The following is a 15,825-nucleotide window of genomic DNA, read 5'->3' on the forward strand; positions in this document are numbered from 1 at the left end:
ACGGAGGTGGTGGAGAAACTGGGAATGTGCCCAAGCGGGGGACCTCGGGAAAAGGGAATAAAGCTTGTCCTCGTGCCGCGGGGACCGGACAGCACACTGCCTGGCTGCGTCAGTCTGAGCTCCGTCCTGGGGGTCCGGCCGGCCCTCGGGCAGCACCCCGCAGCCCCCGTCAGCCGTGCCCGCCGCAGACACGGCCGCCGGCGGCTGAGGCGGCGCGGCCCCGGCCCCGCGCGCCCCTGCCAGCGGCGGGCCGGCCGGCCGCAGCAAACATGGCGGGTGCCCGGCGGCGGGGCCGCGGGTCGGGGGCGGGGCGCGGCCGCGGAGCGCGGCGGGGGCGGGTCAGAGCGCCCCGCAGCGGCCGGCGGGGGGTGGCGCCATCTTGGACGGAGGCGGAGAGCGGGGCGGCGGCGGCGGCAGCAGGTGGGGTCGGGCCGGGCTCGGGCCCGGGGACGGGGACGGCGGGGCGGGTGTCACGGGTGGGTGTGAGGGTGGCAGCTCCCCGGACGCCGCTGCGGGAGGCGGTGGGTGAGGCGTGGCACCGGTGTAGCGGTGTCCCGGGCTCCGCAGCGGGCAGACCGCGTCTGGCAGCCCCTGGGGAAGGCCCGGCCCTGCCGGTGTGTCCCGCTCCTCCCCCGGGCCTCGGCAGACCCGCGGGTGCCCGTGGGCCGAGCCCGCCGTGACAGCCCCGCCACCGCCACCGCCGAGCAGAGCCCCAGCCCCAGCCCTGCCTGCTCGGAGGCAGGTTTTCTGCCCCCGCTTTCCCAGCTCATCCCCTTAACCTTACGGCGAGCTCACGCTTAGCTCTGGTTCTCGTCTCCGAAAGAGGGAGAGTCCGGGCGGATCGGGCTTCCCCGGGTGCTGTCAGCCCGGAGAGATGCTGGACCCCATCCCTCCCTCAAAGCCCCTGGGAATGAATGCCTGCCAGCGCTCCCGGACAGACCCCATCCCTCCCTCAAATCCCCCGGGAATGAATGCCTGCCAGCGCTCCCGGACAGACCCCATCCCTCCCTCAGATCCCCCGGGAATGAATGCCTGCCAGCGCTCCCGGACAGACCCCAGCCCTCCTGCAGAAGCCCCTTCGGGCTGCCTGCCAGTGCTTCCCAGCGCGGTCACTGGCCGGCTGGGAGAGGCAGCAAGCGTGGCACATCCCGGGGAGGGAATGGGTGTAATTCGCATGTCGTTTTCCACATGAGAAGCTGGGGCTGGCTGGAGCCAAAGGGCCCTGGTGATGGGGCAGGCAGGCAGCCCCCTTGCTGTGGGCTGCGGCTGGCAGGGGCTTGCTGCCAGATTTGGAGTGATGTGCAGAGATGCCGTGGAGGTTTGCTGGGGCTGTGGTGTGGGCAGCATTTCCATCCTTGACTTGGGTGTACCTGTGTCTCGCCATCTCCCTACAAGGGCTGGCCTGGATGCAGGAGGGTTTGAGCTGTAAAAGTTAATTCAGCAAAGCCAAGTATTGCAGGCTGTGCACAGAGACCTGTTCTGGCACAGGCTGGGTGCCTGTGTGTGTGATGCAGGGGATGCAGATGGCACACAACAGACAGGAACCTGTGATAAACGTCAGGGAGTGTTTGGAGAGCGTGACCTGTAAGGGACAGAAGGACTGGAGTTTTTTTAGAGAAGAGAAAGGGAAGCTTCACACCTGTTAACACCTGCACATATCTCCCAGGTCTATCCTGCTGTGAGGGAAGTTGAGCCTTTCCCACCTTCCTCCCTGTAGATGAGAAGTAAGGGAGCCTTAGTGGAGATGCTGGAGAGGAAAGTCCTCAGCAGCAGGTCTGGGGGGACAGGGGCAGTTTTTGTGAGGAGCTGTCTGAGACTCTGCAGAGCAGAGGGGGAAGATGTCGGAGCAAGAGGTGTAGCTCATTTCACCTGGATCTTCAGGTGTACTTGGTCTGCACTGAGAGGGGTGGGGGTATAGCTTAGCTGCCCACTTGAGCTGCCTTTTAACCCTCAGGATTTAAGAAATACCGCAGTAATTGCTCCATAATGTTCTAAAGCCTGGCTTTGGCTGGCAGCCTCACTTGGCACCCTTCATATAACTTGATCTTTTAAACAAACCTTCAAATGTCACAAGTGAGCGCATGAAGCAAGGCTGGCTGTCCCCTTGCTTGCTCTGCAGAGCCTGTGGTAAGCTGAAAGCTGCAAAATAAGCCTGGAAGTGGGCAAAAACCCCAGTCCATCTCAACTTTTGGAAAGAGGGTAAGGCCTGAAGAGTCCTCTGTAGCTTGCAATGGCTTTGTTGTTTATCCTAAAAGGTGTGTGGTTGTTCATGGCTCGGTCAGTTCTCCTGATTTGCTTTCTCTGAGCTGGGTGAGACTGGGGATCAGGGCCCATCTCCAGCTGCAGAGGGACACTGAGGTGGCCAGGGCTGCCCTTCCCTCACCGTGTCCCTCCAGACAGCCGGGCAGGTGCTGGCTAGGTGACAACAAATGGTCCTGCTCGCTGTGCTGTGCTGCAGCTGACACGGTGACTTGCCTGGTGAATCATAAGTGAATGCTGCTGAGAGCTGAGCTTTTTGCAGACACCACAGCATTAGCCCTGCTCCTTGGACAAGCTCCAGCTTGGGTGATTCCATTTGGACGCTTTAAATGCTCCCTGTCGCCTTTGCAGGCACAAGGCTCTGCTCTTCTGCCTGCAAGCTCTTGGAGACTTGTTGGGGACTGTAAAACAGCTGCTACTTTCATTCCCTGGCTGTTTTCTTGCTGGGTTGTCTGTGGAGCCTGACTGCAGGACTGTGAAAGAGGCTCTGTTAATGCCAGGCAGTTGATTTGACAATAAAGATTGGCTTTATTTTTCCCATCAGCTCTACTGTGTTGGCTGCCAAGGGCTGACGTGGGACACAGGTGAAGTCGTATTGGTTTTGGAGTCTTAACAATTACCAGCTTAACTAGAATGATGGTTTTAAGGATGCAGCTATAATTAGGTCAAGCTGTCTTGTTTGTTGAATTCCCATTCAGCTCCCAAACTTGGTAGTGGAAATGAACTTGGGGCCTTTTTTAGGGTTGCTGTTCGTCTCCACTGGCAAAGAACATTTGGGAGACGGCTCTTTTGCTCCTCTCCTTGCTGCCAGGACCGTGGGCAAAGGCAGAGTGTTGTTGTGTCTCCCTCCCAGGGGCTGCTGAGGGGCCATGGGGAACACCACCAGCGAGCGGGTGTCGGGGGAGCGCCATGGCTCCAAGTCCCAGCGCTCGGACGGCTCCGGTGCCTCCCACCCCGCCAAGGAGCACCCACACAAGATCATGGTGGGCAGCACCGACGACCCCAGCGTCTTCAGCTCCCATGACTCCAAGGTAGGGGCTGGCTGCTCCCTTCCCTGCCTGCCCTCCAGAGCCTCAGCACGCTGCCTGCGTGGGGCTGTATTCCCAGCCATGCCAGGGGTCTCTGGGGAGCTGGGGGCCTGGAGGAGCTCTGTGGTGCTCCTGTGTGTGGCTGGTAGAGGTCAGCTGTGTGAATGAATTCATTTGGTCACATCTCTCTGGTTTTTTTTGCCCAGATTCCTGGGGACAAGGAGTTTGTCTCGTGGCAGCCGGATCTGGAGGAGTCAGTGAAACCATCCCAACAGGCTCGTCCAACTGTCATACGCTGGGCTGATGGAGGCAAGGAGGTCTTCATCTCTGGATCCTTCAACAACTGGAGCACCAAGATCCCACTCATCAAGAGGTAGCCAGTCCCTCAAGTCATTTACTCTATGTTCATGTCTGCTCCAGAGCAGAGAACATTTTCCTTTGCTCTCTTGGCTTTTCTCTGTTCACTCAAGCTGTGGGTCTGAGGCAAATACACAGTCAGCTCCTTCCCTGTGTGGTGCTGCAGGGACAGTGGGAAGTTGTGAAACAGGGACAGGACAGGATGGGCCACTTTGCATGCCCAGCTGGATGTCACACAGCCGCCAGTGCTGGCAGCAGAGCCCTGCCCAGGTATGCAGCAGTCCTCTGGAAGCTGTCAGCTCTTCCCTTGGCTGCAACATTACCCCATGCCTAATTGTATGGCTGCCAGTGGGTGTTAGTTGTTTGTCCCTCACATATCTTCCTGCCCTAATGATGTTCTCACTGTTCTGCAGCACATCTGTGACTTACATGGAAGGACTCTAGCAATTAATCTGGAATGAGTTTATCTCAATTTCAGATTTGACAAACAGAGCTGTCCCACTTGCTTCTGTCCTGCTGTGCCAGCACAGGGCAGGAGCTTTGCCCATATGTTCTTCTTAGCCTGTCTTGCACAGGGTGTCTGTCACGTCCACTTTCTCGGGGCATGGAGGGCTGGACTGCCGCTTGCAGCTGGGCTGCCAGGGGGGTTGAGCCGTGGAATGCTCAAACAAGCATTGGAATGCTCGTGCCTGTCCTGGCCATGCCTTGGGTCACTGATGATGAGCAAGCCTGACCCTGCATGAAGGTGTTGGGGTAGAGGGGTTGGGCAGTGCTGGTTCCTGGGGCCCCATGGAAGAGCAAAATTCAGAGCATCAACAGGCTGATGCTGTTGCACATCTGTTCTCTCTGCACAGCCACAATGACTTCGTTGCTATCCTGGACCTTCCAGAAGGAGAGCACCAGTACAAATTTTTTGTGGATGGCCAGTGGGTCCACGATCCATCTGAGGTAATGCTCCAAGCTTTATCCCTTCAGATCTTGTCTTCTTCAGGGAACTACAGGATGTAACTGCAGCAGAGGGGGAACAGGGAGAGCAGAGACTGTTTCCTGAAACAAAAGGCACACCTTCATCCCCTGACTCATTTCAGAGGCTGGTTCCTCTGGACATAGTCATGATTTATGGAGAAGCATTAGGCAGGGGCAGGGAAATGCCAGAAGGCCCTCAAGTCCCACTGAGAACTGGCAATGGGAAGATGGGCCATGAGGTCAGCACTCACTTACGGGTTCTCTTCCAAACTGAATCATGGGGGAGCAGCATGGGAAGGACAACACGCCTACCCATGGGCATGTAGCAGGATGGAGGATGGAGATAGGAGGTGATGTAGGAGCCTGTGATAAAGGAAAATCCTCCCAGGGTAACCAGCAGAGATCTGCAAGTGTAGGGCAGAGAGGGACACTAGCCACCTGTGCTTGGAGGTAGTGTTGCAGCAGAGACAGCTTGGGCTGGGAGGATCTACGAAGCACTGAATGTGCCTCAGTTGGAGCTGAACACAGGAAGATTCTCACTCCAGTTCTTTCCAGCCTGTGGTTACCAGCCAGATGGGGACGATAAACAACCTCATCCACGTCAAGAAGTCTGACTTCGAGGTGTTTGATGCGTTGAAGGTGGATTCCCTGGAAAGCTCAGAAACCTCAGGTCGGGGTGAGTTTTGTGGCATTAGAGCTTTGCATGTGCTGTTTTCCATCTCCTCTGCTCTGAGACTCTCTGCTCTGGGTGCACAGACCCCCTGGGCAGAGGTGTAGGCCCTCACTGGGGTGAGCAGCGCTGAGCAGCGCTGGGCAGCGTGTCTTCCTCAGCCCACAGCTGAGAACTCATCCCTCTGGGAGGCTGTGTTGGTGTAACTTGTTCTGTGCTAGCACCATCCCAGAGCAGAGCTGCTGCAGTGCCTGGCTGAGGGAGCCATTTCGGACTGGGAAATGCCAGGAACATCAGCCCTTTCTGTCTGGTCAACTGTAAGTCATCTGATCCAGGGTACAAGCTAGGTGATAGCAGGATCCAGTTTATTTTCAGCAGCTACTCTTGGTTTTCATGCCAAGGTAATTTGTACCAGAGCTAGCACATTGCAAACCTCCCCGTCTGCTTGTGTTACAGCAGCAGGTTAGGTTACCACACAGGCACTGGTGGTGCTGGCTCAGTGTGAAATGCTGGCAGGAAGCTCAGTTGTGTGTGTGTCCCTGGTACAGCCCCATCTCAGGTACAGCTCAGCTCCATGTCCTTTCCCAGCCCAGGCAAGAGAGAAGCCAGCAAGCAGCAGCCCAAGAAGATGGAGCCCTTCTGGGGCTGCCTGTTCCCAAAGGTTCAGATCAGATGTGGCTGCGAGATGTAGCCAGTCTAGCATGAGCTCCTGAGGTCCCTCCCATGTTTGGAACACCAGCTCAGTGTAGAGTTCCTGTTTGCCTTCCTGGACCTCCTCATCAGACAGCACCTAGAGCAACTTGCTCCCTGTGCCCCTGCTGCTGAGAGCACAGCTCTGGAGCAAGCCAGCTGCTTCCTGGGAATGGGACCTGGCTGAGCTGAGCTGTGCTTGAGGGGTCTTGTGATGGGTAACATGGGGTGCCTGTATTGTGTCAGTGCATGTACCAGCTTACAGCCCTGCTTGGAATTGCCATGGGCTCACCCAGCTGCTTTTTCTGCTGTGAAAAGGCTGACCTGTTGCTATAGAATAGATCCCTACCCATGGCTTGTGGAGGATGTTTGTACTTGAAAGACCTTGCTGAGTTCTTCTCAGCTTCTTAGGAGCTGCTCTGTGCTCACCCATCCTGCTTCAGTCATTTCATGTCTCTGCCTTTGTCTTCTCTCTAGATTTATCCAGCTCCCCACCGGGACCTTATGGCCAGGAGATGTACGTGTACCGGCCTGAGGAGCGCTTCAAATCGCCACCCATCCTCCCGCCCCACCTCCTCCAGGTCATCCTCAACAAGGACACCAACATCTCGGTGTGTACCAGCATACTGCCCACTGAGAGCCACACTGGGGTCAGAAAGGGAGTCCTGTCTGCAGGGAGCCTGAGCTCCCCTTGGCTGGGGTCTAGCCCTTGGCATTTCCTAGGAAAAGCGTCACTTTTCCCGTTTGCCACACTGATTTGGCCTCTCTTAGCTGAGCTCTATTCCTGTTCAGAACAGCCGGAGGTGGTGGCAGCTCAAGCTGCCTGAGACAGCAGCTCCGTGTGTGGCAGGGGCTGGGGGATCAGGGCTCTGCTGTTCCCCTGTGACACTCCTCTCCTCCTAGTGTGACCCAGCCCTGCTGCCCGAGCCCAACCACGTCATGCTCAATCACCTCTACGCGCTCTCCATCAAGGTAAGGGCAGGTCCTGCAGGGCTGCAGGTGAGGAGCTGCTCTGGCTCCCAGGAGCCTGCAGCACCTGCAGCAGCAGAACCTGCTCAGCTGGGGGTGCAGATGGGAGCTGGCTGCCTGGTGAGGGGTGGCACGCACAGGGGCAGAGGGTGTGACCTCCTGACAATTCCCTTCAGCTGCCTCCCTGCAGCGTGGGGGAGCTAAGCATGTATCAGACTCTGCCCTCACTGTGCCCCGCTGCCCTGTTGTGTATTGGACTGCCTGTGGGACTGGGGACAGCAGGGACAGGCTGGGGCAGCTCCCTGAGCGCCAGGGGTGCCCTGGCCCCACGTGCTGACGCTGTGTCCCTCAGGATGGCGTGATGGTGCTCAGTGCCACGCACCGCTACAAGAAGAAGTACGTCACCACGCTGCTGTACAAGCCCATCTGAGCCGGGGCCTCGCACGCTCCCCACGCAGGACACGAAACGCCGCTTGTCTGCACACACTGGGCCACGGGACTGTGTGACAACTGGCCACTGGCTCCAGCCTCCAGCCTGGCAGGGACACGGGCCCCGGCAACAAGCTCAGGGCCACTGGGGCCTGTGACGCTGTCCCATCCTACTGGTGTGGTTCAGCCCTTGGTTTCCACCCACCTGCAGCTTCCCTTGGCTTCTGTGAGTCTCTGGGACCACTTTGCTGCTCACCAGAACAGCCCTTCCTCACGCCCAACACAAAAAGGGCTTCACCCTGCCTGTCTTCTCCAGCCTGTGAGGGCCTCAAGGTGGTCCTGGCACTGCACCCAGTCCAGGCTCCAGGAACACATCCTGTTCTTCTGAAGGTTGTGCTGCTGCCCTGGTGCTGAATCTCCAAGGCCACCTTGTCTGCTAGGAGCTCTGTGACACTCCAGCCTGACACCTGCCCCCTGTTGCACAGCCCTGGCTGTGGGGCTGCCTCCCAGCTTTTTTAAACCTCTGCGAGGTACAGCATCGAGCCAGCATGATGGACAGTAGAGCTGGACACAGCCACTCTTACCTTCTGCTGTGAGAGCACCATCAAGGACTGCAACGCCCTGTCCCCAATATCAGCTGCTTCTGTGGGACAGGGCTGACTTTGTCACAACCAGAGGGGCACTGGCACGTGCCCTGGGAAGAGCAGAGCCGGGCAGGCACTCCAGGACCCCGGCTGCACCACCTGCTGCCATAGCAGTGCCGTGGGACAGAGTTCTCTATTTATTACAGTATTTATTGTTCTCGGTGCTGCTTGCTTGGTGTTGGAGAGGGGGTCTAGAAGAGGAGGAAAGGGAGCACCCAGTGCAGCAGAGAGCTACCCTTGGGTTATTAGGGTAGGGCACAGAGCCACCCCCCTGGGAACAGCTGGGGCCTTTGGCACCCTGTGCTGCAGGTGGTTTGGGGAGGAGGGGCACGGCTGCAGAGACAGGCATGCCAGAAACACCACAACCCAAAGGAAACCTTTATTGGGGACTCTTCAGCCACTGAACAGAATATGGCATTTCTTACATCTTCCTCCTGCGCTGGGGCCCCAACATGTGCGGAGTACCCAAAGCGCATTTCCAGTACCTCTGTCTATATACATATACATACATCCATACATCCACAAGCAGGGACAGGGACTCATCAGGGTTACAGAGGGGACCAGGTCCCAGGGCAAGGTGTGCTCAGCATGGAGGGCTGTGTCACCCCACTCTGAGCACGGAGGATGGAAGGGAGCAAGTGCTGAAGCATCGGCCAGACCAAGGCCAAGCCAGCAGCTGCTGCTGCCATGCCAAGCAAAGGCTGGTGGAGGGCATGCAACCACCACAGCAGCCCAAACCCACTAACTGTGTAGCACTGGACACCCCAGAGCCCTTTGGCCCCGGCCCTCAGAGCAGCAGGGACAGGGTCCACTCCAGCCCTCTGGCATAGCTCGTCTCAGCAGCCAGTGGGCTCTTCCATGCTGGCCATTGCTCCTTGCCCTGCACAGGGCTCATGCAACAGGCAGGGCCTGCTGGGCCTTCACCTGGCAAGAGATGGAAGAGCATGGCAATAAGGAAGAGCACGGCTGTGCCCTGGGGACATGGACATGCTAGCTGAGGACAGACAAGGAGAATGTGTCCCTGAGTCTCACACACACTTCACCCAGCTAGCCCTCAGCACTCCAGGACGGCCACCACAGTGTGTGTGCCATCTGTGTCCATCGCCAGGGCATCAGGGTGAACTCACCTCCAGGTTTGTCCTGGCCTTGCGCAGCACACTGTGGGTCCTGGTCACTGCAGGAGAGACAGATGGGGTCAGTGAGGTCCCTGTGCCACAGAACCACGTCAGGCACATGGGGAGCAGGCCAGCTTGGCTGTGCCACCAGAGCACGTACACTGGCTGACGATGAACTGCTCCATGCTGTCCTTGAGCTGGGCTGTGCTGCGCAGCCGCCTGGCCGTGCTCTGCAGAGCATCCTCCCTCTCGGAGAGCCGGGCCCGCAGCGCCGCGATCTCGCCCTGGAGCACCTGCTCCTGGGACAGAGGAGGGGGATGAGCAGTGAGCACCCGGCCCCAGCGCCCTGCCGGCCTCCAGCCCCTGCTCACCTTGCCCTGGTGCTGGGCAGGGCTCACGGGCAGCACGGTGCTCCAGAAGGCAGCGAGGAGAGACACGCATTCCTCCAGGATGCCATGCAGGGTGCTGGCGCTGCCCCACAGGTGCCCCTGCCCCGTGCCCGTCCATCCCAGGGCCTGCGGGAGAAGGGTGCGGGAGCAGGTGCTGCCGGGGCACCCCCGCCCCGCCGCGGCCGGGGTGGGGCCGTGCTCAGCCTGGCACAGCGGGGCAGTGCCGGCAGCATTCCCTGGCCTGGAGGCTCCCTGCCTCCAGCTGCCCCTGCAGCCCTCGGGGCTGGTTCTGGGCTCGGGAGCCACGTAATGCACGGTGCGCCGAGGGTCTGGCCCCCGGCTGCTGCCTGCCCCATCCTGCCCACGCTTTACCTCCTTTCCCGGGAGCGAGCAGTTGGGCAGCCCGAGTGCTGGGCGTGTGAGACACATCAGCTCCCGGGCCAAGGCCTTTCCCTCCACGATGTGCTGCTCCAGGGCTCGGTACGTGTCCAGGCGGCCGACAACGTGAGCCCCCGTCAGTCCCTCGCTCTTCCTCAGCAGCACGTCTGCCCTGCGTGGCTCTGTGGAGCAAGCTGGGTTAGGTGAGGACCACTGCCCGCTCCCCTGGTGACCCACCCTGTCCCATCCCGGGCACTTGACTCTGCTCTGAGCTCTCCAGTCTTGCTCAGCAAGGGTACTGCCACGAGTTCAGCAGAACCCACCGTCCATCCGCCGGAGCACTGACATGCCGGAGGGCAGTGGGGACAGGAGGGGAGCTGCTGAGTTAGTGCCAACATCCCGCACTGGAGGAGATGGGAAGCAGCCTGGAACAAGAAACATCTGAGCCCTTGTAGATGTGGCTCCGTGCGGGGGCTGCTGGGGTTCTGCCCTCCCTCTCTGCCTGCCAGCAGGGCCACTATGTGCAACCTGCTGCCCCAGGAGAAGTGTCTGGGACCACCCAAGGGTTGCAGAGGGGCCAGGCACCCAGGAGGAGCTGGGCAGGGATGCCATGCATGGGTCCCATACCTGCTCGTGTCTCAGCAGAAGGGCCGGGGAGGCTCTCGTAGACGTGCAGCTCCGCACGTAGGGCCTGCAGGAGCAGGCGCTGCTCCTCACTCTGCTGCTGCAGGAGCGTCACTGAGTGCTGCAGCCTGCAGAGGTGACACGTGGGTGTGGTGCCAGCCATGCCTCCCAGTCCTGTGGCCCCAAGGCCACAGTGCCCCAAACCTTACCTGTTGTTGTCCTCCTGTAGAGAGCGCCGCTCGTCCCGGAGCTGCCGGACACTCTCTTGGCTCTCAGAGAGCTCCTCCGTCAGCCTCCGCTGCTTCCCACGCCTCTGGCCCAGCTCTGCCTCAGCCTCCCGTGCCCGGGAGCAAGCAGCCACAAGTGTCTCCTGCACCCGTGCCAGCTCTGGGGACAGAGAGCGCAGAGGTGACACCACCACCCCCCTCAGCCAGTGCCCTCTGGGGCTCAGCCCCAGGATGCTAGCCCGGCCCTACCTTGGGAGAGGTGGTCACGTTGGAGCCGCAGGGTTCGGTTTTCCTCGTGCAGAGCCTGGTTCTCCCTGCTCAGCTGCAGCCCCAGCTCCGGTGTCTGGGCATAGACATCACTGGGCAATCCTGTGGAGGGGACCAGGGGTGAGTCCCTCTCCCAGTGCCCCGCTGTGCACGGGGTGAGCCGAGGGATGCGCAGAGCCTGGGCCCCGCAGCCCCAGCCCCGTACCGCTGCCCTTGCCGGTGGAGGCCAGGCGGCGCTCCAGCTGCTCCCGGAGCCGGTCATTGGTGCAGATGGACTCCTCCAGGCGCTGGCGCAGGTTGCGGATCTCCACCAGGTGTTCCTCCAGCAGGTCTGCCCCTGCCACAGCCAGGGACACAGCTCAGGGCAGGAAGGGCTGTGCCTGCCCCTCTCCATAGCAGAGCCCTGTCCCACAGCTGTTGTGGTGCTGGATCTCCTCCCTGTACCCCACAGGCAGGTGGATGCCCCTGTGCTCTCCCCCATGGACCATACCTGTCAGCTTCTGGCCAGAGGGGTAGCCCGGTGGCAGGGCCCCACAGAGCAGCTGGCCGGGCGGGGGCACGTCCCAGAGGCCACGGGGGTCGGTGGCCCCGGGGAGCTCAGCCGGGCCCTGCAGGGCTCCGTGTCGGCAGAACGATGCTGGGGCTTTGCTGCCCTCTCCAAAGGGGCCCAGCGGCGCTGTGGGCTTTCCCGGTGCCATGGGCAGTGTCACACCTGCACACACAGGACAGCGGGGAGGAGGAGAAGGACAATGAGCAGGTAGGAAGAGTGGGGCAAAACACTCCCTCCATCTGCTTTTCCCCCTGCCTTGTTGCTCTGCTCAACAGTGCAGTCCAGTGTCCCTATCGCTGACCTCCCGTCCCAACCAAACCTATTCCCCCTGAGGAGCAGGGGCTCTCCCAGGACTTGATGATTACATGACCCAAGGTGGAGGGTCTCAGCCCCACTCCTACACAACACCTTACCAAATCAGCCTTTTCCTAGAAGACCTGGAATATGCCAGTGTCTACACCTAGGGCTAATGCTGTCTCGGGATGGGTCCCTCCAACCCACCAGGTCAGCTCTATATGAAAGCCACATGTTCCCAGTGTCCCCCAGGCAGAGCAGTGGGACCCAGCCTCAAAGCCATAGCCCTGAGAAGAAGGAGAAGATGAAGGGCAGGACATGCAGGTCAGAGAGGGTGGGGGATGATGTGTCACAGCACAGCATGCAGGGCGGGCAGGACCAAACCCAAGCCAAGAGGCAGTGTGCTCACTTTCTCCCAGTTGCCTCCGGAGCACCTGCAGTTCCTGCTGTGCCTCAGCCAGGGAGCAGACAGAATTCCCACAGCAGCCCAGGAGTGCCGGGGCCGCAGGAGGAGGGGGCCCGGCAGGGAGGAAGGGGGACAGCCCGGGAGCCAGGGCAGGCAGGGGGGCACTAATGGGTTGGGACAAGGAGTCAAAGTGAAGGCCTAGAGACAGGAGAGAGATGGAGAGAGGTGTTACAGTGGCTCTGGCTCAGGCTGGCAGAAACCCCTCCTCCCTGGTGCTCTGGGGACCCCGGCACACCCCCAGAAGCCAAGTCCCTGTGTCCAGAGGCACTGCAGTTGTGGCCCCTGGTGGTACCTGTGTGTTGGGCGGGCTCCTCGTGGCACTGGCTGTACTCGCTGGCTGCATCCCCATCGGAGCAGGGCTCCAGCCCCTCGGAGGTGAAGGATGAGCTGCTGGCAGAGTGGGACGACTCCGAGGGTGGGCAGCTGCTACCTGGGGACTCAGAGCGCTCCTGCAGCTTCACCTCCAGGCTCTCAATCACCTTCTCCTTCTCTTGGAGCTCCCGGCTGAGCCTGTGGAGGTGGCCCACACCAGGTCTGAGCTCCATCCCACAGCCCTTTCCTACATGATGCCCCACGTGCCATGTCCCACTAGTGATGCACGGCTGCTCAGACATGCAGAGTGCCCATGGGGCTCGCCATCCCCAGAGCAGAGGCAGCCCCAGGACATCCACCTGAGGCAGAGACCCCAAGGGCACCCTGGGTCCCCACCCTAAGAGCAGTGATGGACCTCACGGTGCCCATCCCAACACATCCCACAAACCCTTCCTTGGGAATGGATACCTCTGTGCCAGGAGTTCATGACTGGTTTTATCCTCCCCGTCTTGTCGATCTCCTGAAAATGCAACCCACAGAAGAACCAGTCAGTGTCTCCATGCCCCAGGATGTCTGGTCCCACACAGAGCCATAGCAGGACAGGAGAGCCCAAACCAAAGCAGGTATCCCACACAGCACATGATCTGAGAGTGTCTCCTGCTCTTCACCCATCAAAGCATCCCTTCCTGACCCATCACACGCCCATGACACCCAGCCCAACTTCCCCCATCAAGGTGCTTACTGATGCCCAGCTTGTCGCTGAGCCTCTCAGCCAGGTGCCTGCCCTGGGCCAGCTGCTCCCTAAAGCCCTGGCCCAGGTAGTAGTCGATGTCAGTGCCCCGAAGGAGGTCCTCGAAGGAGCGCAGGGCGTCCCGCAGGTGCTGGGCCAGGCTGCGGCTCAGCCCACGGCCCTCCCGCAGCACCTGCCGCAGGTGGGAGAGCTCCCGAGCCTGTGCCTGGATCAGAGAGTTGTATTTCCTAGGAGAGATGGGCAAGCAGGGTGTTCACAGGGCAGCCAGACTCGCTGAGAACACAGCAGGGATGAAGTGCCGTGGTGTGGAGACCCTGGGGGGGCATTCCCTGGTCTAGGGAGACACAAGAAGCTTCCCCCAAAAAGCTGTTAGACCCCATTGGCTCCTACCCCTGTTCTTGTGTTCCTGAGCCACTCCTTACCTATTCTCTGACTGACCTTTGTACAGCCCCAAGACCTGGGTCAGCCCCCAGGCCCCCGTAGAGAAACTGTGAGACCCTCTGGGTGTGAGTGCTGGGACCTGAACATCTCACTGTGCAGCTGAATAAAACATCTGTGGATATTATGCAAAGGCCCTTTTTGCTTCCTTACCCCGGACTATGCTAGCAGCAATACAGACTCCTACACGATGGAGGGAGTCTGTGCATCATCCACTGCTGTGACTCTGCCCCACCACACAAACACCCCGGGAACCTGCCTGCAGGAAAACCAAGCAACAGGGAGCCACCAAACTCGGGCAGCTCCTGGAAATCCCTGTATTCGTCTGCTCCCAGCCCCCAGGGCCATACCCTGGCCAAGTGGCAGATTGCAGCTCCTTGGGCAAGGTGGCTCCGTGCTTGGCCGCGGGCAGCTGTGCCTCGAGCAGGGTGACGCGGTGCACCAGGCTCTGCAGGTCGCGGTGTGCCCGCAGGGCGGGTGGGCACAGCGTGCCGTGCCCGTCCGACTGCCAGCCCTCGTCCTCGTCCGTCAGGCTGTGGGCTGGGGACGCCAAGGCCTTGGGAGCCGGCAGGGGCCGCTCCGCACCCGAGGTGTAGCCACTGGTGACAGAGATGGAGCGGGCGCGGCGCTGCAGGCTCTGGATCACCTTGTTGGCATTGAGCAGCTGAGCCTTGAGGTCCTGGATGTGCTGGTGCAGGGCCTCCACATCCTCCAGGGCCATGGTTTTCTGGGCAGTTTTGCCCAATCTGGACATTCCTGGCTGGCACGGGGACCCCAGCTCCTCACCCAGGCTGGTCTCACTGAACACATCTGGCTCCTCGCACTCTGCAGAGAGCACAGCATGCCACTTCTCTGTGCCAGGGGGGCAGAGCACAGAGATCCCTGGAGCCCTGGCTCTCCTTACCAGGGCTTGTGGCCTCATCACGATCAGCCTCGGTCTCACTGCGCCCACAGGTCTCATAGCCCAGGTCCTGGAAGTCCACCTGCACTTGCTTGCTGAGCTGCTGTGTCTGAGGTTCACCTGCTGGGCAGCGCCATCAGCTCAGGGCCCCCCGGGCAGGATTCACCACCCCTGCCCCACGCACAGCCCATGCACAGGGTTCAGAACACGCTCCCACCCCACCCTGGCTTTTAACTCACGGAGCAGGACGTGGTATTTCTCCAGCTGCTCAGCTTGTGCCCGCACTGTGGCCTCCGAGGCAGCGAGCTTGTCCTGCAGCTCCTGGCACTGCCTTTGGCCCTGTGCCACCTGGGAGCGCAGCTCTGCGCCCAGCCCTGGCCAGCCCCCGCCGGGAACCGAGCCCTCCACCTGCCGGAGGGGAGATGGACCGTCAGCTCCGCATTTCCACCCTCATCCCCAGCTCTATTTTCATCTCCCTCCCGGTTCCCTGCGCACTTACATGGCTCCCGTCCCCTCCACCGGGGCTGCCAGGGCAGGGTCTCTTGGGCATGTCATCCTGGGCTCGGGTCTCCAGCGCTGGGCGTTTGGTGGGCACAGCTCCCCTCTCTGCCGGGAGCCCCGGGCCATCCCCGCTGCCTCCGGCCGGGCGGTCCCCAAGGGACCCGCGGCTCTTCCGCTGCAGCCTCCGGGGCTCAGGGGCCAGAGGGCCGCCCAGCCCCGGCTCCTCCTGCTCCCCGCTCTCCAGCAGCGACGTGGCTTCACCCATCCGCTCTTTCAGCTCCGCGTTTTCCAGGCACAGGCTCAGCATCGCCTTCCTGGGGGCACAAGGCACGGTAAAGGACAGGCAGCGGCCTGGATGCAGGGCGTCCCCTCCGGCCACTGCCACCCCTGGCTCCAGAGCCCCAGAGCTCTTGCCTGATGTGGGAGACAGAGGAGAAGCCGGCTTCCTCCAGCTGCGCCTTCAGCTCCCGCAGCTCCTCCTCAGCCCGCAGCTCCCGTTCGGGCACGGCGGGCACTGTGCTTCTTTCGGTGCCCCCATTCTCCTTGCGGGCCCGGGCGTTGCTCTAGAGGCACAGAGACCGAGGGTGACAGGGACGGCGG

At 60.8% G+C, this 15,825-nt stretch overlaps 2 protein-coding genes across 12 annotated transcripts in view; one reads left to right on the plus strand and one right to left on the minus strand.

Annotated features, from left to right (window-relative positions):
• The first annotated feature begins 354 nt into the window (after window positions 1–354).
• Window positions 355–8,174, plus strand: PRKAB2 (protein kinase AMP-activated non-catalytic subunit beta 2). Of its 2 annotated transcripts, none has more exons than XM_084211182.1 (8): window positions 355–420; window positions 3,113–3,290; window positions 3,494–3,660; window positions 4,499–4,592; window positions 5,166–5,286; window positions 6,448–6,581; window positions 6,874–6,942; window positions 7,292–8,174. In XM_084211182.1, exons 2-8 carry the CDS (start codon window positions 3,129–3,131, stop codon window positions 7,367–7,369), a joined length of 825 nt encoding a protein of 274 aa, XP_084067308.1. In that variant the 5' UTR covers window positions 355–420; window positions 3,113–3,128; the 3' UTR covers window positions 7,370–8,174. The 2 variants fall into 2 exon arrangements, with proteins under 2 accessions (XP_084067308.1, XP_084067309.1); XM_084211183.1 differs by having other exon boundaries at window positions 5,166–5,280.
• Window positions 8,175–8,376: 202 nt separating this feature from the next.
• PDE4DIP (phosphodiesterase 4D interacting protein) overlaps window positions 8,377–15,825 on the minus strand; it is a 35,983-nt gene continuing 28,534 nt past the window's right edge. For 7 of the 10 annotated variants that reach the window (XM_084211175.1, XM_084211174.1, XM_084211176.1 and 4 more), the window contains 20 exons: window positions 15,640–15,788; window positions 15,224–15,539; window positions 14,964–15,132; window positions 14,728–14,844; window positions 14,174–14,648; window positions 13,377–13,612; window positions 13,103–13,154; window positions 12,615–12,832; window positions 12,266–12,460; window positions 11,503–11,724; window positions 11,218–11,349; window positions 10,995–11,114; window positions 10,728–10,905; window positions 10,522–10,646; window positions 10,218–10,319; window positions 9,889–10,076; window positions 9,499–9,642; window positions 9,288–9,426; window positions 9,140–9,186; window positions 8,377–8,936 (listed from right to left, as the gene is read on the minus strand). In XM_084211175.1, coding sequence (XP_084067301.1) covers window positions 8,904–8,936; window positions 9,140–9,186; window positions 9,288–9,426; window positions 9,499–9,642; window positions 9,889–10,076; window positions 10,218–10,319; window positions 10,522–10,646; window positions 10,728–10,905; window positions 10,995–11,114; window positions 11,218–11,349; window positions 11,503–11,724; window positions 12,266–12,460; window positions 12,615–12,832; window positions 13,103–13,154; window positions 13,377–13,612; window positions 14,174–14,648; window positions 14,728–14,844; window positions 14,964–15,132; window positions 15,224–15,539; window positions 15,640–15,788 — 3,357 coding nt within the window. In that variant the 3' untranslated portion in view covers window positions 8,377–8,903. Of the gene's footprint in view, window positions 8,937–9,139; window positions 9,187–9,287; window positions 9,427–9,498; window positions 10,077–10,217; window positions 10,320–10,521; window positions 10,647–10,727; window positions 10,906–10,994; window positions 11,115–11,217; window positions 11,350–11,502; window positions 11,725–12,265; window positions 12,461–12,614; window positions 12,833–13,102; window positions 13,155–13,376; window positions 13,613–14,173; window positions 14,649–14,727; window positions 14,845–14,963; window positions 15,133–15,223; window positions 15,540–15,639; window positions 15,789–15,825 lie in introns of all 10 variants that reach the window. The other 3 variants (XM_084211170.1, XM_084211168.1, XM_084211173.1) reach the window with 3 other exon arrangements.

The sequence above is a fragment of the Fringilla coelebs genome (assembly GCF_963513975.1).
Source record: "Fringilla coelebs genome assembly, chromosome: 9".
Lineage (NCBI taxonomy): Eukaryota > Metazoa > Chordata > Aves > Passeriformes > Fringillidae > Fringilla > Fringilla coelebs.

Excerpts from the sequence above, each read along its gene's own strand:
- PRKAB2 (XM_084211182.1), top strand. The coding sequence starts at position 3,129 with ATGGGGAACACCACCAGCGAGCGGGTGTCGGGGGAGCGCCATGGCTCC. Across the intron at positions 5,287-6,447 it reads CTCAGAAACCTCAGGTCGGG|ATTTATCCAGCTCCCCACCG; the intron begins GTGAGTTTTGTG and ends TCTTCTCTCTAG. Across the intron at positions 6,582-6,873 it reads ACAAGGACACCAACATCTCG|TGTGACCCAGCCCTGCTGCC; the intron begins GTGTGTACCAGC and ends CTCTCCTCCTAG.